At 36.8% G+C, this 24,680-nt stretch overlaps 1 protein-coding gene across 1 annotated transcript in view; it reads right to left on the reverse strand.

Moving 5' to 3' along the window:
- The window catches only part of NCAPG (non-SMC condensin I complex subunit G), a 59,896-nt gene that overhangs the window by 20,328 nt on the left and 14,888 nt on the right, over positions 1–24,680 (reverse strand). The window contains exons 4-11 of the mRNA XM_004375155.2: positions 20,187–20,332; positions 19,063–19,147; positions 17,178–17,367; positions 16,555–16,704; positions 3,302–3,442; positions 2,663–2,786; positions 1,236–1,325; positions 729–908 (exon numbers count right to left, since the gene is read on the reverse strand). Of these exons, the coding sequence (XP_004375212.1) occupies positions 729–908; positions 1,236–1,325; positions 2,663–2,786; positions 3,302–3,442; positions 16,555–16,704; positions 17,178–17,367; positions 19,063–19,147; positions 20,187–20,332 (1,106 nt within the window). The remainder of the gene's footprint in view (positions 1–728; positions 909–1,235; positions 1,326–2,662; positions 2,787–3,301; positions 3,443–16,554; positions 16,705–17,177; positions 17,368–19,062; positions 19,148–20,186; positions 20,333–24,680) is intronic.

The raw sequence follows: 24,680 nt of genomic DNA on the forward strand, positions 1-24,680 counted from the left end.
AAGATTAGACAGGCCCATAAAACAAAACAAAACAAAACTAAAGGGGCACACCAGCCCAGGGGCAAGGACTAGAAGGCAGGAGGGGACAGGAAAGCTGATAATAGGGAACCCAAGGTCGAGAAGGGAGAGTGTTGACATATCGTGGGGTTTTTAACCGATGTCATAAAACAATATATGTACTAACTATTTAATGAGAAACTAGCTTGTTCTGTAAACCTTCATCTAAAGCACAATAAAAAAAGAAAGAAAAGTTATAAATTAAAAAATAATAATAATAACAAAGTGATTCAGCTTTTTCTAAAAATATAAGAGAAATTGAGCTTTAAAAAATAAGCATATGAGGGTATTGTTACCATAGCAAACTCTTTTCCTAGCAGTAGGAAGGTCATGGGCCTTCCACAAGTAAGAGAAAGATTGAGTAAACCATTCAAGACTGAAAAATCAGAAGGAAACCACTGGTAGGTAAATTTCCTGAAGAGGGAGAAAGATTTCAGATTCCAAGGACAGCAAGACAGGGAACAAATGAAGTCCTCACTAAAATAATTAAATTAAGGCCTTTCAAAGTCCAAAGTAGAAAGGAACCAGAGGGGGGAAAACACCTCTTTCATTCTAATTCATAACGTTGCATAAAACTCTCCAAAATTAATATATTCTGACAGCTTTCTAAGTTAAGAAGGTTTAGTTGAGATGATTAATAACAGTTGAGATTTAGTATGAAAAAAGTATACCTTCTCTATGTGGACTTCTTTGATTTCAAGTTGCTCTGTCTCTTTCAATAGGTTTATTTTGGCTTCTTCTAATGCTTTTATTTCTTCTTTTAGTTTTGATGCCTGATTAAAATCCTGGATAGCAATGCATTTTTCCAAAGCTTCTTTTGCCTCAATAAGTTTAACTTTTATTCCAGCCATCTAAAGAAAGATATAAACTTTGTTTAAATACCAAAGAAAAACAATTAATATGAAAATCTATAACAATCTAAGAAATATTATTTAATATCCCAAAACTCAGAATTTAAGGAGAAGCAGACATATATAAAGTTGTAATCTTCCTGAAACAAATAGGCAAATCTTTCAGACTGACTTAATCTGGTAACATTTTAGATACTCTTATAGTTTAATATTTAATCAATAATTTGACTTTGTGTGAACAATTTCCAAAGTATATAGCAAGAGGAAATGATAGACTTACAAAACTACACTACACTCAGGCTTTTATGCAATTTAGAAGGAATTTACCTTGAGTTCTTTCTTTCTTGCATCAGCTAAATCATCATTAACACCAACAGTAACAATGGGTGCCCGAATCTCTGAGATAATTTCTGTAACCTGATATCAATAAGGGAGGTTATAATTCAAAGTACATGCTTTTAATTCATGTTCTATATCAGCAAGTGATATCAAATTGCTACATTTAAAACAAGTAATTCTAGAATGTATTGACAAATAAGGAGCCTGGGTGGCACAAGCGGTTCGCAATCCACTGCTAATCTAAAAGTGGCTGGTTCAAACCTACCCAGCAGCTCTGCAAAACAAAGGCCTGGCAAACTGCTTCTGTAAAGATTACAGCCAAGAAAACCCTATGGAACAATTCTACTCTGTAACACATGGGGTCGTCATGAGTCGGGGCCAACTCTATGGCAGCTAACAACACTAAAATAAAGACCAAAATATACACACAGATATTGAAAATAGTGTTTGGAACACAGAAAAAATAAATTATGGTGCCTGAGATTAGACATTATGAACTAAAATTCTCTGCCTAAAATCTTCAACTACCTACCTGTTCGGCTCCACGTGAGTTAAACATAGAAAAACAGAAGATTCTTTATATCTTTTATCCTTATAATAACATAAGGAAAGACTTTCCTTTCAGAGCCACTGGAACATCAGAACTGGTAATTCAGGAAAAGACTGTTTCCTAGGTGGGAGCACTTAAGCAAAGACTAGATAAGCACTTATTGAAAGTGTTGCTGAAGGGACTTAAAACATTTAAGTATGTACCTATAAGGAGGGACTGGACAAGATGATCTCTAAATTAACCTGCGAGTCTGAGAGTATACGATTTTATAAAAAGCAATGATATAGGTCTGTCTTTTTTGGGTGCCCCAGAGAAAACAACACTTTTGAAAACAGTAATATTATAATAGGTAACATTTATTTGTATACCTACCAAGCACCTCAGGATTCTATCTCATTGCACAAAGAAAGGTAGGTTTCATTGTTATTTTTATTTTGCAAGCAAGTAAAAAGGCTAAATAACTTGCTCAAAGTCACAATGTGCCAGAGGAGACTTGAACCCAGGAATGCGTGACTTGAGTCGGCTCTCACTCAAATACTCTAGTGCCCAATTTGTCATAGGCAAACCTCATCCCTCTTGTCACCTCTTCCCAAATCTGCTCCATTTCAAATGGATTCAACACAATAATAGGTATTCTAAGAAGAGAACATTATTTAAAAAATTATATATACATATACACATATACATATACATGTATATATATTAATGATTTGTTCTGAAGAAGTTTATGAACTTGTTGCGGAAACAAAACTAAAAGCAAGTAAAAATAAATAAAGCAAACTGTTCTAAACAGAGTATAAGACAGTCCTCGATATCATTGACCAAAACCTCTTATTTTTAATCAACAATGAAGAAAATGACTTACAATTTCTGTCCTTTTATTATCATCTGTAATGATATGGAGTAGTCTCTCAACAAGAAAACAAATTAGGGAAATTGGAGTTGTGGGTAGAGTAAGAATCTCCTGTAAGATAGCCAGCAGTCGTTTTCTACACAGAAAAAGAACTATTTTAATTTAGTATCATTATGAAATTGGAAACACATTTGCTGTCTTAATATTTCACCCACTCTGCAAACTTAATTACATTTGTCTCAGTTTTTTCATTCATGTTTACCACTATAGGTATACAATTTTTGACTTTAGGTCAAATATTCATACTCTGAGGACAGATAACTTTCATAAATGACACTAAGTTATTTCATAGATCAACAGGATGAAATGACAAAATACCAGAAGAGAATCAAACCTTTCAGATAATAATTTTAGACCTCTCTGGAATAATAAATACAAACAGAAATTTTTAACCAAAAAGCTGCTGTTTTATTGATTTGTTCTGAAGAAATCAAATAAGGAGTTCATGTATGTATATTGAAAAGGAAAGAGAAAACTTTTTATGGCACTTGCAATAGCTAGGCTATATATATTTGATCATATTGTAATAGGACTACATTTTCGTATAGGAAATCAGAACAATCTAGAACAAGTGTTAACATTTAGACATACCTTCCTCCTTCCTCACTGGTATCCAAAGACTTGATAATTAGAATTAATTGTTGACCTATGAACTCTTTTGTCATCAAATTTCCAATATAGGCAAAATCACCTCTCTGTTCATCATTAACAACTGGAATGCTCTGAATATAACTAAAGAAAGCAAAATTAGTAAAATGAAGAATCTGCTTAAAAACATCAAACAGGAGTTGATTCCCAAGATTAGGACAGAAAAGAGTCTTTTTCAGTTCATATTAGCCCAAATATGGACATTTATAGATGCTATCGACTTTTGTAAACAAACTGGAATCAAATGAATCTGAAAAATGTACTTTCATTAAATCTGAAAAATGTACTTTCATTAAAGATTTAATAAGAAATCTTCAAAAGGTACAGATTTTTCCTGCTCAAATTGGTAACTAAGTATATTTCAATGTCACTAGCATTCTCCCAATTATAAAGTTCTGAAATCCAATTAGTCATGAAAATCTTGTCTTCCCTCATCATGCCTTATCAACTCAACATTTTGTGTTTAATATAATAGTAACAATACTAATTGGTGAATACAAAGACCTTTTTTAAAAAATTAGAAAAATATACATAGCTCCACGGAGTTGTACTGCCCTTGCACAGGGGCCCTACTTATCACTCCTACTTCCTTTTAGTGTTCGTGCTCCTAAGCAAGCCACCATCCATTACCCTGGCATTCCCAGCCTTTACCAACCCTCACCTACATTGTACCCAATAGCCGACCAGAAAGGCCTCCCTCTTGTGCGTGGAACAAAAAAGCTACTTAAAAAAAGAATTATTAGACAACCAAGTGCCTTTAGATTGTAAATAAAATGGAAAACAAGCTTGGTGATAATATGCCATTTAAAAAATATCAACAAAAACTCAAGATATATAAACTGTAGAATAATGTATCATGAGTAAATTGACTCAACTATTATAAAATGATAGCCAAGAATAAATTAAGATTCCTGCAGCTCTGGCCAAGAGATTAGGAACTTCAAGGCATCACCACCCTTTGGGCTCTAAAACCTACTTCCATGAAGTTGATCCCGACTCAAAGCAACCCTACAGAACAGAGTAGAAGCACCCCATAGGGTTTCCAAGGCTGTAAATCTTTACGGAAGTTGACTGCCACATCTTTCCCCCTTGGAACGACTGGTGGGTACTTAAGAACAACTACATGGCATTCATTGTCAAAAAGAACACTTCAAGATCTATCCTGAACTACAACACTGTCAGTGATAGGATAATATCCATACACCTGCAAGGATGACCAGTTAATACAACTATTATTCAAATTTACGCACCAACCACTAAGGCCAAAGATGAAGAAGTTGAAGATTTTTACTAACTTCTGCAGGCTGAAAGTGACTGAATATGCAATCAGGATGCATTGATAATTAGTGGTGATTGGAATGCGAAAGTTGGAAACGAAGAAGGATTGGTAGTTGGAAAATATGGCCTTGGTGATAGGTAGCATATGATCAGGAACCAATGGTACTGAAGAAAGAGGGCCAAACTGCACTGAAGGCATTGGCAAAAAACAAGGCTCTAGGAGTTGACAGACTACCAACTGAGATGTTTCAACAAATGGATGCAGCGCTAGAAGTGTTCACTCGTTTATGTCAAGAAATTTAGAAGACAGCTACCGTTGGCCAGGTCGCTGTCTTTCAAATTTCTTGGTATAGACGAGTGAGCACTTCTGGGGTTACATCCATTTGTTGAAACATCTCAATTGGTATTCCAGGAACCTTGTTTTTTGCCAATGCCTTCAGTGCAGCTTGGAGTTCTTCCTTCAGTGCTATCAGTTCTTGATCATATGCTACCTCCTGAAAAGGTTGAACATCAGCCAATTCTTTTTGGTACAATGACTCTATGTATTCCTTTCATCTGTTTTTATGCTACATTGTTCAATATTTTGCCCAAAGAATCCTTCAATATTTCAATTCGAGGCTTGAGCTTTTTCTTCATTTCTTTCACCTTGAGAAATTCCAATCGTGTTCTTCCAAGTCTTTGCATAATTAATTATAATATTTTACTTTGTCTTCTTGAGCAGCACTTTGTGATCTTCTTTTCATCTCTTTTACTTCATGATTTCTTCCTTTTGCTTTAGCTACTCTACATTCAAGAGCAAGTTTCAGACATCCATTTTGGTCTTTTTGCTTTCTTCATGTATGATGTCCTTGATGTTATCCCACAACTCCTCTGGTCTTCAGTCATCAAAGTTCAGTGTGTCAAATCTATTCTTGAGATGGTCTCTAATTTCAGGTGGGATATACTCAAAGTCATATTTTGGCTCTCGTGGACTTGTTTTAATTTTCTTCAGCTTCAGCTTACACTTGCATATGAGCAATTGATGGTCTGTTCCATAATTAGCCCCTGGCCTTGTTCTGACTGATGATATTGAGCTTCTTTGCCGTCTCTTTCCACAGACATAATAGATTTGATTCCTGTGTATTCCATCTGGCAAGGTCCACATGTATAGCCACTATTTATGATGTTGAAAAAAGATATTTCCTATGAATAGGTGGTTGATCTTACAAAATTCTATCATGTGATCTCTGGTGTGGTTTCTATCACCAAAGCCTTATTTTCCGACAACAGACCCTTCTTCAATGTTTTCAACTTTCCCATTCCAATCACCAATAATTATCAATGCATCTTGATGGCATGTTTGATTCATTTCAGGCTGCAGAAGTTGGTAAGACTCTTCAATTTCTTCACCTTTGGCCTTCGTGGTTGGTGCATAAATTTGAATAATGTCACATTAACTGGTCTTCCTTTTAGGTGTATGGATAGTATCCTATTACTGACTGCACAGTACTTCATGATAGATCTTGAAATGTTCTTTCTGACAATGAATGTGATGCTGTTCCTCTTCAATTTGTCATTCCTGGCATAGTAGACCATACGATTGTCTGTTTCAAAGTTGCCAATACCAGTCCATTGCAGCTCATTAATCCCTAGGCTATCTACCTTCAAGATTTCTAGTTCATTTTTCACAACTTCATACTTCATACATTCCAAGTTCAGATTATTAATGGATATTTGCAGCTTTTCTTCTCATTTTGAGTCATGCCACATCATCAAATGAAGGTCCCAAAAGCTTTACTCCATCCACGTCATTAAGGTCAACTCTGCTTTGAGAAGCAGCTCTTCCTCAGTCATATTTTGAGTGCCTTCCAACTCGAGAGGCTCATTTTCTGGCACTATATCAAAAAATGTTCTGTTACTATTCATAAGGTTTTCACTAGCCAATTTTTTTGGAAGCAGATCGCCAGGTCTTTCTTCCTAGTCTGTCTTAGTCTAGAATCTCAGCTGAAACCTTTCCACCATGGATGACCTTGCTGGTATTTGAAATACCAGTGGCATAGCTTCCAGCATCACAGCAACACGCAAGCCACCACAGTACAACAAATCGACAGACTAGTGGCAGTATCTAGTAACGCTGCACCAAAAATGAAAAGTATTCTATTCCTTAAGTATTCTTTCAACCATTACAATTATAAATTAAGAAAATAAATTGATTATATTAAATTTATTTCAAAGCTCAAACATTACATGACAAAGGCAATTAAAGAGAATTCCTCGCCACTTAGAGCTGGAGGAGCCAAACTCTGAACATGTTACTTTCCTGAAAGAAGAATTAATCATTCTGTAAACCAGTCCTTGAGAGCAGGCTCCCATATTATGCCATTTAAATACTTAACATTTCCTCATATTTTCGGTTTTCTCTAAGCATTTATTACCTTTATACTAATACATATTATTAAGAATTACACAAAACTCATTTTTCTTAGAAGCATTTCAACACAGCCTAAACGGCATTATAATGAATATTCTAATTAAATGTCAAAGTCTGAAATAATAGCCATTAAAATTCTTACTAGATTCACACGTTTTTCATGATGTTACTATGGGCTCAAGCTATACATTTCCATATTGTCTCATATTTTCAATATTTATCCTGGAATCGGGATTTTGCATGAAACGTTCATATGCATTTATAACTTTGCTCCTTAGCTTATATACGGGACCACTGTAAGCTAAAGTAGCATACTATATTTCATACAAAAAGAATTCAAGCACATAATTTGTATCATATGAAACAAGCTTTTTAGAAAATGCATCAAAAGCATAAAGTTAAAAAACTGTACCCTAATACCTATCAAAATATATACATGTATATATATAACCTTTAGCCCAGAAATTCCACTTCTGGGGATATACTCCACGAAATCACAAATATACATTAAAAAATGTATAATGGGAGGCAGGGACAAGATGGTGGTGTAGTCAGATGCTTTCTGTGGTACCTCTTACAACAAAGACCTGAAAAAACAAGTGAATCGATTGTACGTGACAATCTAACAGTGCTGAACATCAAAGGCAAAGTTGAGGAATCGGACTCAGTGGCAGAGGGAGGGAGAGACAGTTCAGAAGCAGCAAGGAGTTGCCAGACCTGACTCGGCAAGAGCCTGAGCCCTTCAGGCCAGATAAACTCCTGTGCGTGGTGAGGCAAGCAGTGACGCTGGAAGGCTTTTTCCATATCAGGAGAGACCCAGCGGCAGAGTTTACTCGGCCATCTAGAACCAGTGAAACGCAGCACTCAAGTGGCTAAAGATAAGTACTTGCATCTGGCCTACCGTTGGGAATGAAAAAAAACAACACATCCCATTTGGGAGAAACCTCTCTCCCATTTACTTCCCCTTTCCCCACTCTGCACTGAGTCCCGGGATGGCTTCAGCGATTGCCCCAAGTCCCCTAGGTTGGAGGTAGAACCCATCACGTACCCTGAGCCATTCTCTCGGCCTTAGAGAGGGAACATATTAACAAACAGGGGAAAAATAAGCTGCTGGCTCCCCTAAGCCATGAACTCAGGGTTGGCACAGCTCCTTTGCCTAGGCACAGGCATAAGGGGTCCACAGGCTTTGAATACCTTTCACCCCTGCATAGACTTCTGTGTGCAAATTTCAAAAGCGTAGGCCCTCATCGCCACAGCAAAACAGGGTATATACCTGAAGTTCAACTTCAACTGTTTCAGCTGTGAAGTGTCAGGTTTGTGACATTTGACACTGCTCTGCCCCTTAAGCAGGTTCCTCACCTGTCCACATCAGGGGCCTGAGGACTGGTTGTTCCACCCACGTGACCTAGCCACCCACAACAGGGGTCCAAGAATAAGTGGTGCCTCCCAGTCCTTACAGCCAACAGCAATGGGTCTTCATAATCTGGCTGCAAAACCCACCTAACTATCTGCTATAAGGAACAGGAATACAGTTTCCTTCCAGACACTCAGGGGTAGCCATCAGCCCCCTGCCTTGCTCAGCACGTGACCCCCCCATTGCAGCCAGTTACCTGTGCCTGCACCAATTACCGATGCCTGTCTAGGACTGTAGGTGAGAGCCTGCATCACACACTTGCTGATCGACTACCTGTACACCTGAGCTGAATCCATACAAGAAAAGTTAATGGACTCCTGGGCTCACATACTTAGTAACAGATATAACCAGATGGTGACAGGACGTCGGAGCTTAAAAGGTGCCAATAATCAAACTAGCTCACACGAGCAGCCTATTCGGGCATATCAAAACAAAACAAAACAAGAAGCTAGGAGATAGCAGGAAAACATAAAATAAATAAATTATAATAACTTATTGATGGCTCGGAGACAACAGTCAATATCAAATCACATAAAAAGGCAGAAGATGATGGCTTCAGTAAGTTCTCAAAATAAAGAATCAATAAATTTTCTGAACGAAGAGAATTTCATGGAATTACCGGAGGCAGAATACAAAGGATTAATATACAGAATTCTTCAAGAGACTAGGAAGGAAATCTGGAAAAACGGAGAGAAAGCCAAAGAACCCACAGACAAAGCAAGAGAGGGACTTAAGAAGGTTATTCAAGAGCATAATGACAAATTTAATAGGCTGCAAGAATCCAGAGAGACAGCAATCACAAACCCAGGAGATTAACAATAAAATCTCAGAATTAGACAACTCAATAGGAAGTCATAGAAGCAAAATGGAGGCAGTAGAAGTCAGAATTAGTGAGATTGAGGATAAACCACCTGACACCAAATTATTTGTGGGAAAATTAGACAAAAGAATTTTTAAAAATGAAGAAACTCTAGGAATTTTGTGGGACTCTATCAAGAGAAATAACCTACGACTGATTGGCGTACCAGAACGGGGGGGATAATACACAATACAGACAAAAATGTTGAAGATTTGTTGACTGAAAACTTCCCTGGTATCATGAAAAATGAGAAGATATCTATCCAAGATGCTCATCGGACCCCATATAAGGTAGATCAAAAAAGAAAGTCACCAAGACATATTAGAATCAAACTTGCCAAAACCAGAGAAAAAGAGAGACCTTTAAGAGCAGCTAGGGATAAACGAAAAGTCATCTACAAAGAAGACTCAATGAGACTAAACTCGGACTACTCAGCAGAAACCATTCAGGCAAGAAGTCAATGGAATGACATATATAAAGCCTTGAAGGAAAAAAAATTGGCAGCCAACAATTATATATCCAGCAAAACTATTTCTCAAATATGATGGTGAAATTAGGGCATTGCCAGATAAATAGAAGTTTAGGGAATCTGCAAAAACCAAGCCAAAATTACAAGAAACACTAAAGGGAGTCCTCCGGTTAGAAAATCAATAACATCAGATAACAACCAAAGACTAGAACACAGGATAGAGATGCCAGATATCAACCCAGAAGGGGAAGTCACAAAAAAAAATCAAAGCTAAAACACTGAAAATAGGGAAACAGAGATGTCAATATGTGAAAGATGACAACATTAAAACAAAAAAGAGGGACAAAAAAATATAGAAGTAGATTTTTCACACGGAGATGAAGTCAGGGCAATATAAAGAAACAAAAGACTGGTTTAAACTTAGAAAAATATGGGTAAATATTAAGGTAACCACAAAGGAAACTAACAATCCTACACATCAAAATAAAAACCAAGAAAAATACAAAGACTCAGCAAATATAAAATCAACAACAATGAAAAACAATGAAAAGAAAATATATAAATAATAATAACTTAGCACAGAAAATTAAAAGGAAAAAAAAACTGTCAGCAACATGCAAAAAAGACATCAAAATGACAGCACTAAACTCATACCTATCAATAATTACAATGAATGTAAATGGACTAAATGCAACAATAAAGAGACAGAGAGTGGCAGAATGGATAAAAAACACGAACCGTCTATATGCTGCCTACAAGAGACGCACCTTAGACTTAAAGATACAAACAAACTAAAACTCAAAGAATGGAAAAAAATATATCAAGCAAACAACACTCCAAAAAGAGCAGAAGTGGCAGTATTAATCTCTAAAAAAAATAGACTTTAAAGTAAAATTCACCAAAAAGGATAAGGAAGATAATGATTAGAGGGTCAATACACCAGGAGGACATAACTATAATATTTACGCACCCAACAAGAGGGCTCCAAAATGCATAAAACAAACTCTTTAACAGCACGGGAAAGAGAGAGAGACAGCTCCACAATAATAGGAGACTTCAACACTCCACTTTCAGTGAAGGACAGAACATCCAGAAAGAAGCTCAATAAACACAGAAGATCTAAATGTTACAATCAACCGACTTGTTCTCATGGACATATACAAAACACTCCACCCAACAGCAGCCACGTATACTTTCTTTTCCAACGCACATGGAACATTCTCCAGAATAGATGACATATTAGGCCATAAAACAAGCCTGAACAGAATCCAAAGCATCAAAATATTACAAAGCATCTTTTCTGACCATAAAGCCATAAAAGTAGAAATCAACAACAGAAAAAGCAAGGAAAAAAATTCAAACACGTGGAAACTGAACAACACCTTGCTCAAAAACTACCAGGTTATAGAAGAAATTAAGCATGGAAGAAAGAAATTCATAGAATTCAACAACAAGGAAAATATATCCTACCTGAACCTTTGGGACACAGCAAAAGCAGACGTCAATTTATTGCAATAAATGCACACATCCAAAAAGAAAGGGCCAAAATCAAAACACTAACCCTACAACTTGAACAAGTAGAAAGAGAGAAGCAAAAGAAGCCCTCAGGTGCCAGAAGAAAGGAAATAATAAGAATTAGAGCAGAATTAAATGAAAGAGAGAATAGAAAAACAATTGAATGAGTTAAGAAAACCAAAAGCTGGTTCTTTGAAAAGATCAACAAAATTGATAAACCATTGGCCAAACTGACAAAAGAAAAACAGGAGAGGAAGCAAATAACCTGTATAAGAAATGATATGGGTAAATCACAACAGACCCAACTGAAATTAAAAGAATCATTAACAGAATACTATGAAAAACTGTACTCGAACAAATTTGAAAACCTAGAGGAAACGGACAAATTTCTAGAAGTTCACTACCTACCTAAACTAACACAAACAGAGGTAGAACAACTAAATGAAACTGTAACAAAAGAAGAGATTGAAGAGGTAATTAAAAAACTCCCAACAGAAAAAAGCTCTGGCCTGGGCAGTTTCACTGGAGAGTTCTTCCAAACTTTCAGAGAAAAGTTAATATCACTACTGCTAAAGGTATTTCAGAGCATAGAAATTGATGGAATACTCTCAAACTCATTCTATGAAGCTAGCATAACCCTGATACCAAAACCAGGTAAAGACACCTCAAAGAAAGAAAATTACAGACTAATATCCCTCATGAACATAGACACAAAAATCCTCAACAAAATACTAGCCAACAGAATTCAGCAGCATATCAAAAAAAAATTCACAATGATCAAGTGGGATTTATACCAGGTATGCAGGGATGGTTCAACATTAGAAAAAAAATCAATGTCAACGATCACATAAATAAAACAAAAGACAAGAACCACATGATCTTATCAATTGATGCAGAAAAGGCATTTGACAAAGTCCAACAGCCATTCATGATAAAAACTCTCAGCAAAATAGGAATAGAAGGGAAATACCTCAACATAATAAAGGCATTTATACAAGGCCAACAGCCAACATCATCCTAAATGGAGAGAATTTGAAAGCATTCCCCTTGAGAATGGGAATCAGAATAAGGATGCCATTTATCACCACTCTTATTCACAATTGTGCTGGAGGTCCTAGCCAGAGCAATTAGGCTAGAAAAAGGAATAAAGAGCATCCAGACCGGTAAGGAAGAATTCAAAGTATCTCTATTTGCAGATGATATGATCTTATACGCAGAAAACCCCAAAGAATCCACAAGAAAGCTACTGGAACTAACAGAAGATTACAGCAAAGTTTCAGGATACAAGATAAACATACAAAAATCAGTTGGATTCCTCTACACCAAGAAAGAGAACTTCCAAGAGGAAATCACCAAATCAATACCATTTACAATAGCCCCCAAGAAAATAAAATACTTGGGAATAAATCTAACCAGAGATGTAACAGACCTATACAATGAAAACCAAAAGACACTACTGCAAGAAACCAAGAGAGACCTGCATAAGTGGAAAAACATACCTTGCTCATGGATAGGAAAACTCAAGATTGTGAAAATGTCTATTCTACCTAAAGGGATCTACAAATACAATGCAAACCCCATCCAAATTCCAACAGCATTTTTTAATGAGATGGAGAAAGAAATCACCAACTTCCTAAGAAAAGGGAAGAGGAGCTGGATAAGCAAAGCATTACTCAAGAACAAATTAGGAGGCCTCACACTACCTGATTTTAGAACCTTTTATACCGCCATGGTAGTCAAGACAGCCTGGTACTTGTACATCAACAGATACACAGACCAGTGGAAAAGAACTGAAAATCCAGATGTAAATTCATCCACCTATGAGCAGCTGATATTTTACAAAGGCCCAAAGTCCATTAATTGGGGAAAAAACACTGTCTTTAACAAATGGTGCTGGCATAACTGGATACCCATCTACAAAAAAATGAAACAAGACCCATCCCTCACACTATGCACAAAAACTAACTCAAAATCGATCAAAGACCTAAATATAAAATCGAAAACAACAAAGATCATGGAAGAAAAAATAGGGACAAAACTAGGAGTCCTACTACATGGCATAAACAGAATACAAACCATAAGTAACAATGTACAAACACCAGAAGAGAAACTAGATAACTTTGAGCTCCTAAAAATCAAACACTTATGCTCATCAAAAGACTTCACCAAAAGAGTCAAAAGACAACCTACAGATTGGGAAAAAAATTTTGGCTACCACATATCCAATCAGCATCTAATCTCTAACATCTACAAGATACTGCAAAGCCTCAACAACAAAAAGACACACAAACCAATTAAAAAATGGGCAAAAGATATGAACAGGCACTTTGCCAAAGAAGACATTCAGGTGGCCAACAGACACATGAGGAAATGCTCACAATCATTAGCCATTACGGAAATGCAAATAAAAACTACAACGAGATACCATCTCACCCCACAAGACTAGCATTAATCCAAAAACCACAAAGCAATAAATGTTGGAGAGGTTGTGGAGAGACTGGAACACTTATACACTGTGGGAATGTAAAATGGTACGACTACTTAGGAAATCGATTTGGCGTTTCCTTAAAAAGCTAGAAATAGAAGTACCATAGGATCCAGCTATCCCACTCCTTGGAATATATCCTAGAGAATTAAGAGCCGTCACACGAATAGATATACGCACACCCATGTTCATTGCAGCACTGTTCATGATAGCAAAAAGATGGAAACAACCCAGGTGCCCATCAACAGACAAATGAATAAAGAAATTATGGTATATTCACACAGTGGAATACTACGCAACGATAAAGAACAACGATGAATCCATGAAACATAACATGGAGTAATCTGGAAGGTATTATGCTGAGTGAAGTTAGTCAGCTGCATAAGGACAAATATAGTATAAGACCACTATTATAAGAACTCAAGAAAAGGTTTAAACATAGAAGACAACATTTTTTGATGGTTACGAAGGTAGGGAGGGAGAGGGGTATTCACTAACTAGAGAGTAGACAAGAATTATCTTAGGTGAAGGGAAGGACAGCACACACTACAGGGGAAGTCAGCATGACTGGACTAAACCAAAGTTAAGAAGTTTCCTGAATACAACCAAACACTTCCAGGGACACAGTAGCATGGGCAGAGGTCTGGGGACCATAGTTTCAGGGGACATCTAGATCAATTGGCATAACGAAGTTTTTTAAGAAAATTGTTCTGCATTCCACTTTGGTGAGTAGCATCTGGGATCTTAAAAGCTAGTGTGTGGCCATCTAAGATGCATCAATTGGTTCCAACCCACCTGGAGCAAAGGAGAATGAAGAACACCATGGACACAAGGAAAGTATTAACCCACGAGACAGAAAGGACCACATAACACAGGGACTTCATCAGCCTGAGACCAGAAGAACTACATGGTGCCCGGCTACCACCAATGACTGCCCTGACAGGGAACACAACAGAGAGTCCCTGACAGAGCAGGAGAAAAGTGGGATGCAGAACTCAAATTCTTGTAAAAAGACCTGACTTAATGGTTTGATTGAGAATGGCGGGACCCTGGAAGACACGGCCCCCAGACTCTCTGTTAGCCCAAAACTAAAACCGTTCCAGAGGCCAACTCTTCAGATAAAGGTTAGACTGAACTATGGGACATAAAATGACACTCGTGAAGAGTGTGCTTCTTAGCTCAAGTCGACACATGAGACTAAATGGGCAGCTCCTGTCCAGAGGCGAGATGAGAAGGCAGAGAGGGTCAGGGGCTGGTTGAATGGACACAGGAAATCCAGGGTGGAAAGGAAGAGTGTAACAATATAGGGAGAGCAACTAGGGTCACAAAACAATATATGTACAAGTGTTTGTATGAGACTAACATGAATTGTAAACTTTCACTTAAAGTGCAACAATTTAAAAACAAAGTATAAAGAAGTTTAATACACCATTATTGTTACAAGTGAAAATTGAAAACATCCTAAGTATTCGCCAATAGAGAAAAAAATTAAATGTTACCACCATACTGTGGAACATATTGTTAAGAATGTGATACATTTTTATGTATTAACATACAATGATCTCAGATATCAATAGGTGAAAAAAAATTAAAATACTAAGTATTATATGCCATATTTAAAAAAATCATTCATGCATTTAATATATATATATATATATATATATATAAAAAAATATGGAGCCCTGGTGGCACCGTGGTTAAGAGCTCAGCTGCTAACCAAAAGCTTGGCAGTTTGAATCTACCAGCTGCTCCTTGGAAAGTCTATGGGGCAGTTCTAGTCTGTTCAATAGGGTTGTTATGAGTCAGAATCACTTTGACAGCAATGGTAAATGGTAATACATAAATACGAAGAAATAGGTTTGAAAATGTACATCCCAAATTGTTTAGCTACTAACGCTGAAGATTCAATGGAATTGGAGAAGTAGGAGACAAAAGGAAGAATTCCACGTTTTTATTCTACATACTTCTGTATTTGAATTTTGACAAGAACACATTCATATTTCATTTACTGTAATTTTGAAAAGTGAAATTAAGTAGAAATTAGAGTAGTCAAAGTAATTTAAGAAAAAGCTATATTTTGAAAATCCTTAACAATTAGAAAAGCTAGATAGTAACAGTTTTTACTCAACAATAAAACTTGCCACAAAGATCCCCTGTGATTACATAAAGCAGGAGTCAGAAAACTATGGCCCATGCACCAAATCTGTTCTGTTTTAGTACAGCTCTTGTTCTCAAACTATGAGTGATTTTTACATTTTTTAAATGATTGAAAAAATTAGAATACATTTCATAACGTGAAAATTATATGAAATTAAAATTTTAATGCCATAAAAATCAATAAATGCTGTATGGGAAAACAGCCACACTCATTCATCTACATACTTGCTTTTGGCAGAGCTGAGTCACTGTAACAAAGATTACATGGTCCAAAATGCCAAATATATTTACTATCTGGAATGTAAAAGTTTGCCAGCCAATTTCAGAAAGTAACACATCATCATTATCAACCTTATGGAGAAATGTTCACAATCATATCTTAACAGTTTTGAGGAAATGACCCTCAAAATATTACTTTGCTCTTCCAGCATACTAACCAGCACAGGATATTTTTCAGAAAGACTCAATGTGCATACTGATTTATCCCTGCGTATCCAAAAAAATGATATTTATATTATTTCCAATCAAGCAGGACTTTGAGAGGAGGGCCTGGGAGGTTACCACATGCAGCAACACAAACACAGTCTAAATCAATGGAAGAAATTTTACCTTAGTAAGTACTCTGCATATACAACAGGCTCTGGCAAAATCTGCTCTATAAATTCTTCACCGTCATCTCCTTTTGATTTCAAATATTCACAAAGGACACGCCAATACAATGCAATTTCAGGAGTTAATGTTTCCAGTGGAATTAATTTCCTTTATTTAAAAGGGAGAGAAGGAAAGCAGGCATAATATTAATATCCAGTTAAAAATAAGAAACAGACCTGATTTATAACCACCATCCTTTTAAATTATAAAGTCATTGGCTAATCTACACAAAAAGGAATAAAGAAACTTAGACCCACCCCAAAAAAATAATCAAATGAGCAAACATGTAACAGGGACAGATGTTGAATTTTCCCATCAGAGAATAATGCAAAACTGAAAGTAACAAAATGGAGGGGAGGGGGCAGTGGAATGCAAGTAAAATAGTCTATGATACAGTAATGAGTTCTTATACCAGGAAAAGAAAACAAACAGGAAAAAAAAGACATTCATCAGAGTAAAGAAAATAAAAGAGGGGTATATATAAGGTATTGAAATAATCTGTGGTTATGCACGGAAAAACAAAAGGTTTAATTGCAGACGTTCATCAGTATCACATTTCCAATAATGAATCCTTTATGTACCTGGCATCATTTCTACAGGTCCCCACAAGTTCAATAAGAGGAGTCATTGAAAATAACGCATTCAGAACAGAGACTGCCACTTCAGAAGAATTCTCCACATCCAATCGATGAAGCAACGCTAAAATATCTCCTTCAGTGAAACGTAACCAGCCTTGGAGAAGATGTTTCTGCGTTGCTTGTTTCACAGCATCTGTTAAGTCATTTGAAACAGATCAACAGAGTCTCCCTCTAGCTTCCATTTCCTACATTTTGCCTATTACAATTAACTTTTATCAGATCACTGTTAACATAAAGTCCACAGTTACAATAAAAATGGGTGACGATTAAGAAGCAGAACAAAGCATACTAGAGAAAAAAAAAAAAAACTACAATGATACTGCAAAAGTTACTATGGCACTCACTTCAGAACCAAATGCCTGACCACCACCACAGCCTATAATGAAATCTTTGCATTCTTCCTCTGGTGTTAGTCCAGACTATATTGTTGTTAAAAAAAGAAAAAAAACCAGACCCATTGCTGTCGAGTCAATTCCGACTCAGAGACCCTATAGGACAGAGTAGAACTGCCCCATTCAGTTTCCAAGCAGCACCCGGTAGATTCGAACTGCCAACCATTTGGTTAGCAGCCGTAGCTCTTAACCACTACACCACCAGGGCTTCCATATTGTTGCTAGTTGCTGTCAAATCGATTCTGACTCATAGCGACACCATGTATAAAAACTATTATATCACTTGTTGCATGACTTCATCTGCTACATGATTGCTGTTTTGTGGCAGTGACTCATACAAGTACATATCACTGCCCAAGCCTTTTAAGGTCACCGACAATGCTTTCAAACTCAGTTTTCTTGCTACAGCAAAATTGAGCCATCTTAGCCTTCTCGTGGGAGTTGCAAATTTTTATCCTACCATTACTTGTCATCAATGTAAGCAAATTCTCTAGATTAACAGGAAGAGGGGGGAAAGAAAACAGTAATTATACTAACTTGACCTTTCCTAATGGCTGTTTCCGACGCACAGAACACATTTATATCAAGGAATACACAAAGGATATATAGCAGATTTTAAAGGACAGAAGGAAGAAAGAGAGGTCCTGCCCTACTGGTGACATAAATTAGCTGTATAGCATTAAACTATAGTTTCTCTATCTGTAAAATACAGGGAGATTGAAACATACGAATTCTGCTTGCAGGGCAACGGGTTTTCTTTTTATATGGCCTTTCTGCCATGGTCTTATAACTCCCACAAAATGCCTGAGTGGGACTATGCAAATAAGGTGTGTAAAACTCTTGCTAGAATTGGCTAGGACGATGCAAATAAGGTGCCTATGGCCCACCAAGGGGATTAGTCAGTATTGTCACCCTGCTAGGATTAAAAAGAGCCAATCCTACAGTTTGAGGGGGGACCTCACTACCATCAAGAAGACCCAGGAGCGGAGTGCATCCTTTGGATCCAGGGTCCCTGCACTGAGAACATCCTACACCCAGGAGACACAGAGCTATAACACTGGACAGCTGTTAACAGTGGAGGCAGAGAAGTAGAGTGTGCCATGGGGAGGACGGCTGTTGTCAGAATTTATAAAAAGGTTGCAGAGTGGAGACATGTCTGACCTCCCCTCAGAGGAATCAGCACTGGGTTTATGCTGATTATCCTCCTCCTCATAAAGTTAGAGGACCTCTGATGCCACTGTTTTATACTGTTCCTTTCAAGTGACAAGATCTTTAATTCTAGGAAATGTTTTCTATACAACACACCAAGATGGATTTCACCAGGTTTATTGAAATGATAGGTTTACTCGACCTAACTTAGGACATTTGTTTCCTAAACCATATAAGTGTGACCTAAAACTCTACTAGTGTTTTATATATAAAGATGTATATTTTACCTGATCTGTCATTAAGACCTTGTTGAAGGAGCATTACTCTCTGAGCAATGGACATAGCTCTCATATGGATCTTTTCAGCTAAAACCTTAACGAAAAAATAATAATAAAAAGATGGTCATTAAATCCAACACAATTAAGAGATTTCATAACTAGCAATATCTCCTTCACCCACTAAGAAAATTACTCACTCTCCAAAATAAATTAATATCTGCTAATGCATTTGATACAATAAGATTCTGCCTACTGTATTTTTACACAAATAAGATGCACTTTCTACATTTGTTTGCCAACCACGCCCTCCCCATATGAGGTACTTCATAAGCACTACTATGTCAATTTTTTTTACATGTTATTGTATGTAACATGTAAAAATGCAGTAAATAACCTATACTGTCAATAAAAAATACAATTGGAGCAATCCTTATTATCTGCCAAGTATTTTTCAAAAGTACTTTAAGAATATGGCTTCTTGTCTTTTAAGAATATACCTACATAACAAAGGAAGAAGAGGAGTCAGGAATGGGGGAAGAAATGGAATGTGTGGTTAGTTGCTTCCATGAACAACATTCTTCTTTGCCATAAGACCAGGAGAACTAGATGGTGCCTGGCTTCCAACATTGAACATTTTGATCAAAGATTCTATAGAAGAATCCTGATCAAAAGGGAGAAAATGCAGGACACAATATCAAATTCTCATGGAATCCAGAATTTCCGAGGTCAGGGAGGCTAGATGAATCCTTGAATCTATTGCCCCGAGATAATCCTTAAAACTTAAACCAAAAATATCCCCTGAAGTCTTCTTAAAACCAAACAATAGTTTACCTTAACTAGTCTGCCTTGAGCATTGTGCTCTTTTAAGATCTATCTATATGGGATCAAACTGACAATAGCAACTCAAAAGACTAGATAGGAAAATTAGGGAGCAGTGAGTTTTTGTTAATAGGGGAGTAACAACTCAGAAAAGGAGGGTGAGAATGCTTGCACAGCTTGAAAACGTAATCAGTGTCAGTGAACTGTACATGTAGAAATTGTTGAGTTGGTGTATGTTCTGCTGTGTATATTCTCAACAACAACAACAAAATAAATTATTAAAAAAAAAAAAGCCTACACAAGAACTTATTTACCTGATAAGCCATCTTTCTGACAGCCTCTTTCACATCCTTGGTGCGTCCTACTATTTTTGGCAAAGTCTTTGCTGATGGTGCAACACATGATAACACTGCTCGCCTAACTTCTGGATTTGAATCATTTTCAATCAAAGTAGCATATGCTAAAAATAGAGCAATACGTATTTAGTACACTAAGGAAAAAACAAGTCATAAAATAACCCACACTTTGATACTTCAAGATGTTTTTAAAATGATAAAGATATCATTTTTTAGTCTCACACATTTAATTTTAGTTGAAGATTTTTCCCCCAACTTCTATTCCAAGGATGGAATGAGAAATTTATCAACAGACTGGGCTTGAAGGATAAAACTGAAAAGAAAAGGCCCTAAAGATCTTGGAAATTCCATCGAGATTAAGTCTTTTTTATTCCTCCAGAGTTAGGAGAGTCTAGCATAGCAAGCAGTTTATTTTAAATTGATATGCTTTATAGGGGCCTATTATTTTGATTTTTAATGAGTCCTAAAAATAAACAACTTTCTGGTTTTACTCCTTGAAACAAAACCCATTAGCTGGATTTAAATGTTTATTCTACCTACACTTCTCACATTTTCCCCATCTTTATGATGAAGTACGTGTTGATTATTAAAACATTTACATTTTATACAATATTATTATGTGTGTCATAAAATATCAACTACTACCAGATATCAAGATTGATTATAAAGCTAAAGTAACAGGGATAGACAAATAGAATGATAAAACAGAAGAGGGTCTGAAATATTCTTAGGCATATATGGAAAAGTGAAATATGACTACATTTTTGATCCCACAGGTGGAGAAAGTTTTCTTACATAAGAATAAAAAGTGCAAGTCATAAAGGAAGACATTGATAATTTAGACATTAAAAATTTCTGTTCAACAAAAGACACACCAAAGAGAATAAGCTAAAGTAGGGAAAAAATATCTACAATTTATATAACCAAAAGACTTCCTTTCAGAATAAAGAACTCTAATAAAACAATAAGACAACCCAATAGAAAAATGGACAAAACACATTAACAGGCATTATACAGAAGAAATGTAAGTGGCCACTAAAGATAAAGTTTAGAAGTCTGACAATACCAAATACTGGAGAGGATTATGGATCAATAAAAACTCTTATACACTATGAATGGGAATATTAAATGATATAACTAGGTAGAACACTTCACGTTATCATATAAAGCTGAGCCCGCATATATCCCAGCAACTCCCCTCATAGACATACACCCTAGCAAAACCCTTTAACACGTGTATCAGGAGCTATCCACCATGAATCTGTCAGTTTATTGGACTGTGGTGGCTTGAGAGTTGCTGAAAGCTACACCACTGGTATTTCAAATACCAACAGAGTCACCTGAAGTGGACAGGTTTCAGTGGTGCTTCCAGACTAAGACTAGGATGAAGGACGTGGCAATCTACTTCTGAAAAAATTAGTCAGTGAAAACCTTATGAACAGCAGCAGAACACTGTCTGGTATAGTGCCGGAAAAGGAGCCCCTTAGGTTTGAAGGCAATCAAAATACGACTAGGGAAGAGTTGCCTCCTCAAAGTAGAGTCAACCTTAATGACGTGGATACAGTCAAGCTTTTGGGACCTTCATTTGCTGATGTGGCATGACTCAAAATTGAGAAGAAACAGCTACAAACATCCATTAACAATTGGAATGAGGAATGTACGAAGTATGGATTTAGGAAAACTGGAAGTCATCGAAAATGAAATGTAAACCATAAAGATCAATATCCTAGGCATCGTTGTTATCAGTTGCCGTCGAGTTGGTTCCGAATCATAGCGACCCTATGCACAACAGAATGAAACACAGACTGATCCTATGCTATCTTCATGATCCTTCTTCTTTTTCATTGACTCCCTACTTTACCAAACATGATGTCCTTCTCCAGGAACTGGTCCCTCCTGATAACATGTCCAAAGTATGTTAGATGAAGTCTTTCCATACTCCCTTCTAAGCAGGATTCTGACTGGACTTCTTCCAAGACAGATTTGTTCCTAGGCATTAGTGAGCTGAAATGGACTGGTATTGTCACTTGAATCAGACAATCGTATGATCTACTATGCCAGGAATAACAAATTGAAGAGGAACAGTGTCACATTCGTTGTCAAAAAGAACATTTAAGATTTATCTTGAAGTACAATACTGATAGGATAACATCCATGCTCCTACAAGGAAGACCAGTTAATACAAGTATTATTCAAATTTATGCACCAACCACTAAGGCCAAAGATGAGGAAATTTAAGATTTTTACCAACTTCTGCAGTCTAAAAATGATCAAATATGCAATCAAGATGCACTGATAATTACTGATGATTGGAATGCAAAAGTTGGAAACAAAGAAGGATCAGTAGTCAGAAAATATGACCTTGGTGAAAGAAATGATGCTGGAGATTGCATGATAGAATTTTGCAAGACCAATAACTCCTTCATTACAAATAATACCTTTTTTCAAAAACATAAACAGCGACTATACACAGGGACCACACAGGATGGAAAACACACGAATCAAATTGACTACATCTGTGGAAAGAGATGATGGAGAAGTTCAATATCATCCGTCAGAACAAGGCCAGAGACTGACTCCAAAACAAACCAATTACTCATACGCAAGATAAAGTTGAAGCTGAAGAAAATTAAAACAAGACCATGAGAGCCACAATACAAACTTAAGTGTATCCCACCTGAATCTGGAGACCATTTCAAGAATTGACTTGACTCACTGAATGCTAATGAACAAACACCAAAGGAGTTATGGGATGACATCAAGGACATCATACACGAAAAAAGCAAAAGGTCATTAAAAAGACAGGAAAGAAAGAAAAGACAAAAAAGATGTCAGAAGAGACTCTGAAACTTGCTGTTGAAGGTAGAGTAGCTAAAGTGAATGGAAAAAATAATGAAGTAAATGAGCTACATGGAAGATTTCAAAGGGTGGTTTGAGAAGACAAAGTATTAAAATAAAATGTGCAAAGACCTGGACTTAGAAAACCAAAAGGGAAGAACACGCTTGGCATTTCTCAAGCTGAAAGAACTGAAGAAAAAATTCAAGCCTCAACTTGAAATACTGAAGGATTTTATGGATAAAACACTGAACGACGTAGCACCAAAAGAAGATGGAAGGAATACACAGTCACTGTACCAAAAAGAATTGGTCAGTGTTCAACGTTTTCAAAAGGTAGCATACGATCAAAAGCCAATGGTATAGAAGGAAGAAATCCAAGCTGCACTGAAGGCATTGGCAAAAAAACAAGGTTCCAGGAAATGATGGAATACCAAGTAAGGTGATTCAACAAATGGATGCACTGCTGGAAGTACTCACTCATCTATGGTAAGAAATTTGGAAGACACTGACCTGGCCAACTGACTGGAAGAGATCCATCTTTATGCCCATTCCAAAGAGGGGTGGTCCGATAGAATGCAGAAATTACGGAACGATATTGTTAATATGGAAACTCTGGTGGCGTAGTAGTTAAGAGCTACATCTGCTAACCAAAAGGTTGGCAGTTTGAATCCACCAAGTGCCCCTTGGAAACTCTACGGGGCAGTTCCACTCTGTCCCATAGGGTCGCTATGGAATGGAATCAACTCGACGGCAACGGATATTTTTTTATCTTTAATATCACACTTAAGTGTAAAATTTTGCTGAAGACAATTCAAAAGCATTTGCAACGATACATCTATAGGGAACTGCCAGAAATTCAAGCCAGATTCAGAAGAAGACGTGGAACAAGGGATAACATTGCTGATGTCAGATGGAGCTTGAATGGAAAGCAGAGAATACCAGAAAGATGTTTACCTGTGTTTTATTAACTGTGCAAAGGCAATCAACTGTGTGGATCATAAAAAATTATGGGTAACATTGAGAAGAATGGGGATTCTAGAACATTAATCGTGCCCATGCCAAACCTGTACCCAGAACAAGAGGCAGTCATTCGAACAGAACAAGGCAATACTGTATGGTTTAAAATCAGGAAACGTGTGAGTCATGGTTGTATCCTTTCACTACACTTATTCAATCTGTATGCTGAACAAATAATCTGAGAAGCTGGACTATATGAAGATGTGCACAGCATCAGGACTGGAGGAAGATTCATTAATGACCTGTGATGTGCAGATGCCACAACTTTGCTTGCTGAATGTGAAGAGGCGTTGAAGTACTTACTGACGAAGATCAAAGACTACAGCCTTCAGTATGGATTACACCTCAACATAAAGAAAATAAAAATCCTCAAACTGGACCAATAAGCAACATCATCATAAATGGAGAAAATATTCACATTGTCAAGGATTTCATTTTACTTGGATCAACAGTCAATGCCCATGGAAGAAGCAGTCAAATCGACGGACGTAGTGCGCTGGGCAAATTTGCTTCAAAAGATCTATTTAAAGTGTTGAAAAGCAAAGATGTCACTTTGAGTACTAAGGTGCACCTAGCCCAAGCCATGATATTTTCAAT

Source organism: Trichechus manatus, unplaced genomic scaffold, assembly GCF_000243295.1.
Source record: "Trichechus manatus latirostris isolate Lorelei unplaced genomic scaffold, TriManLat1.0 scaffold00034, whole genome shotgun sequence".
Taxonomy (NCBI): domain Eukaryota; kingdom Metazoa; phylum Chordata; class Mammalia; order Sirenia; family Trichechidae; genus Trichechus; species Trichechus manatus.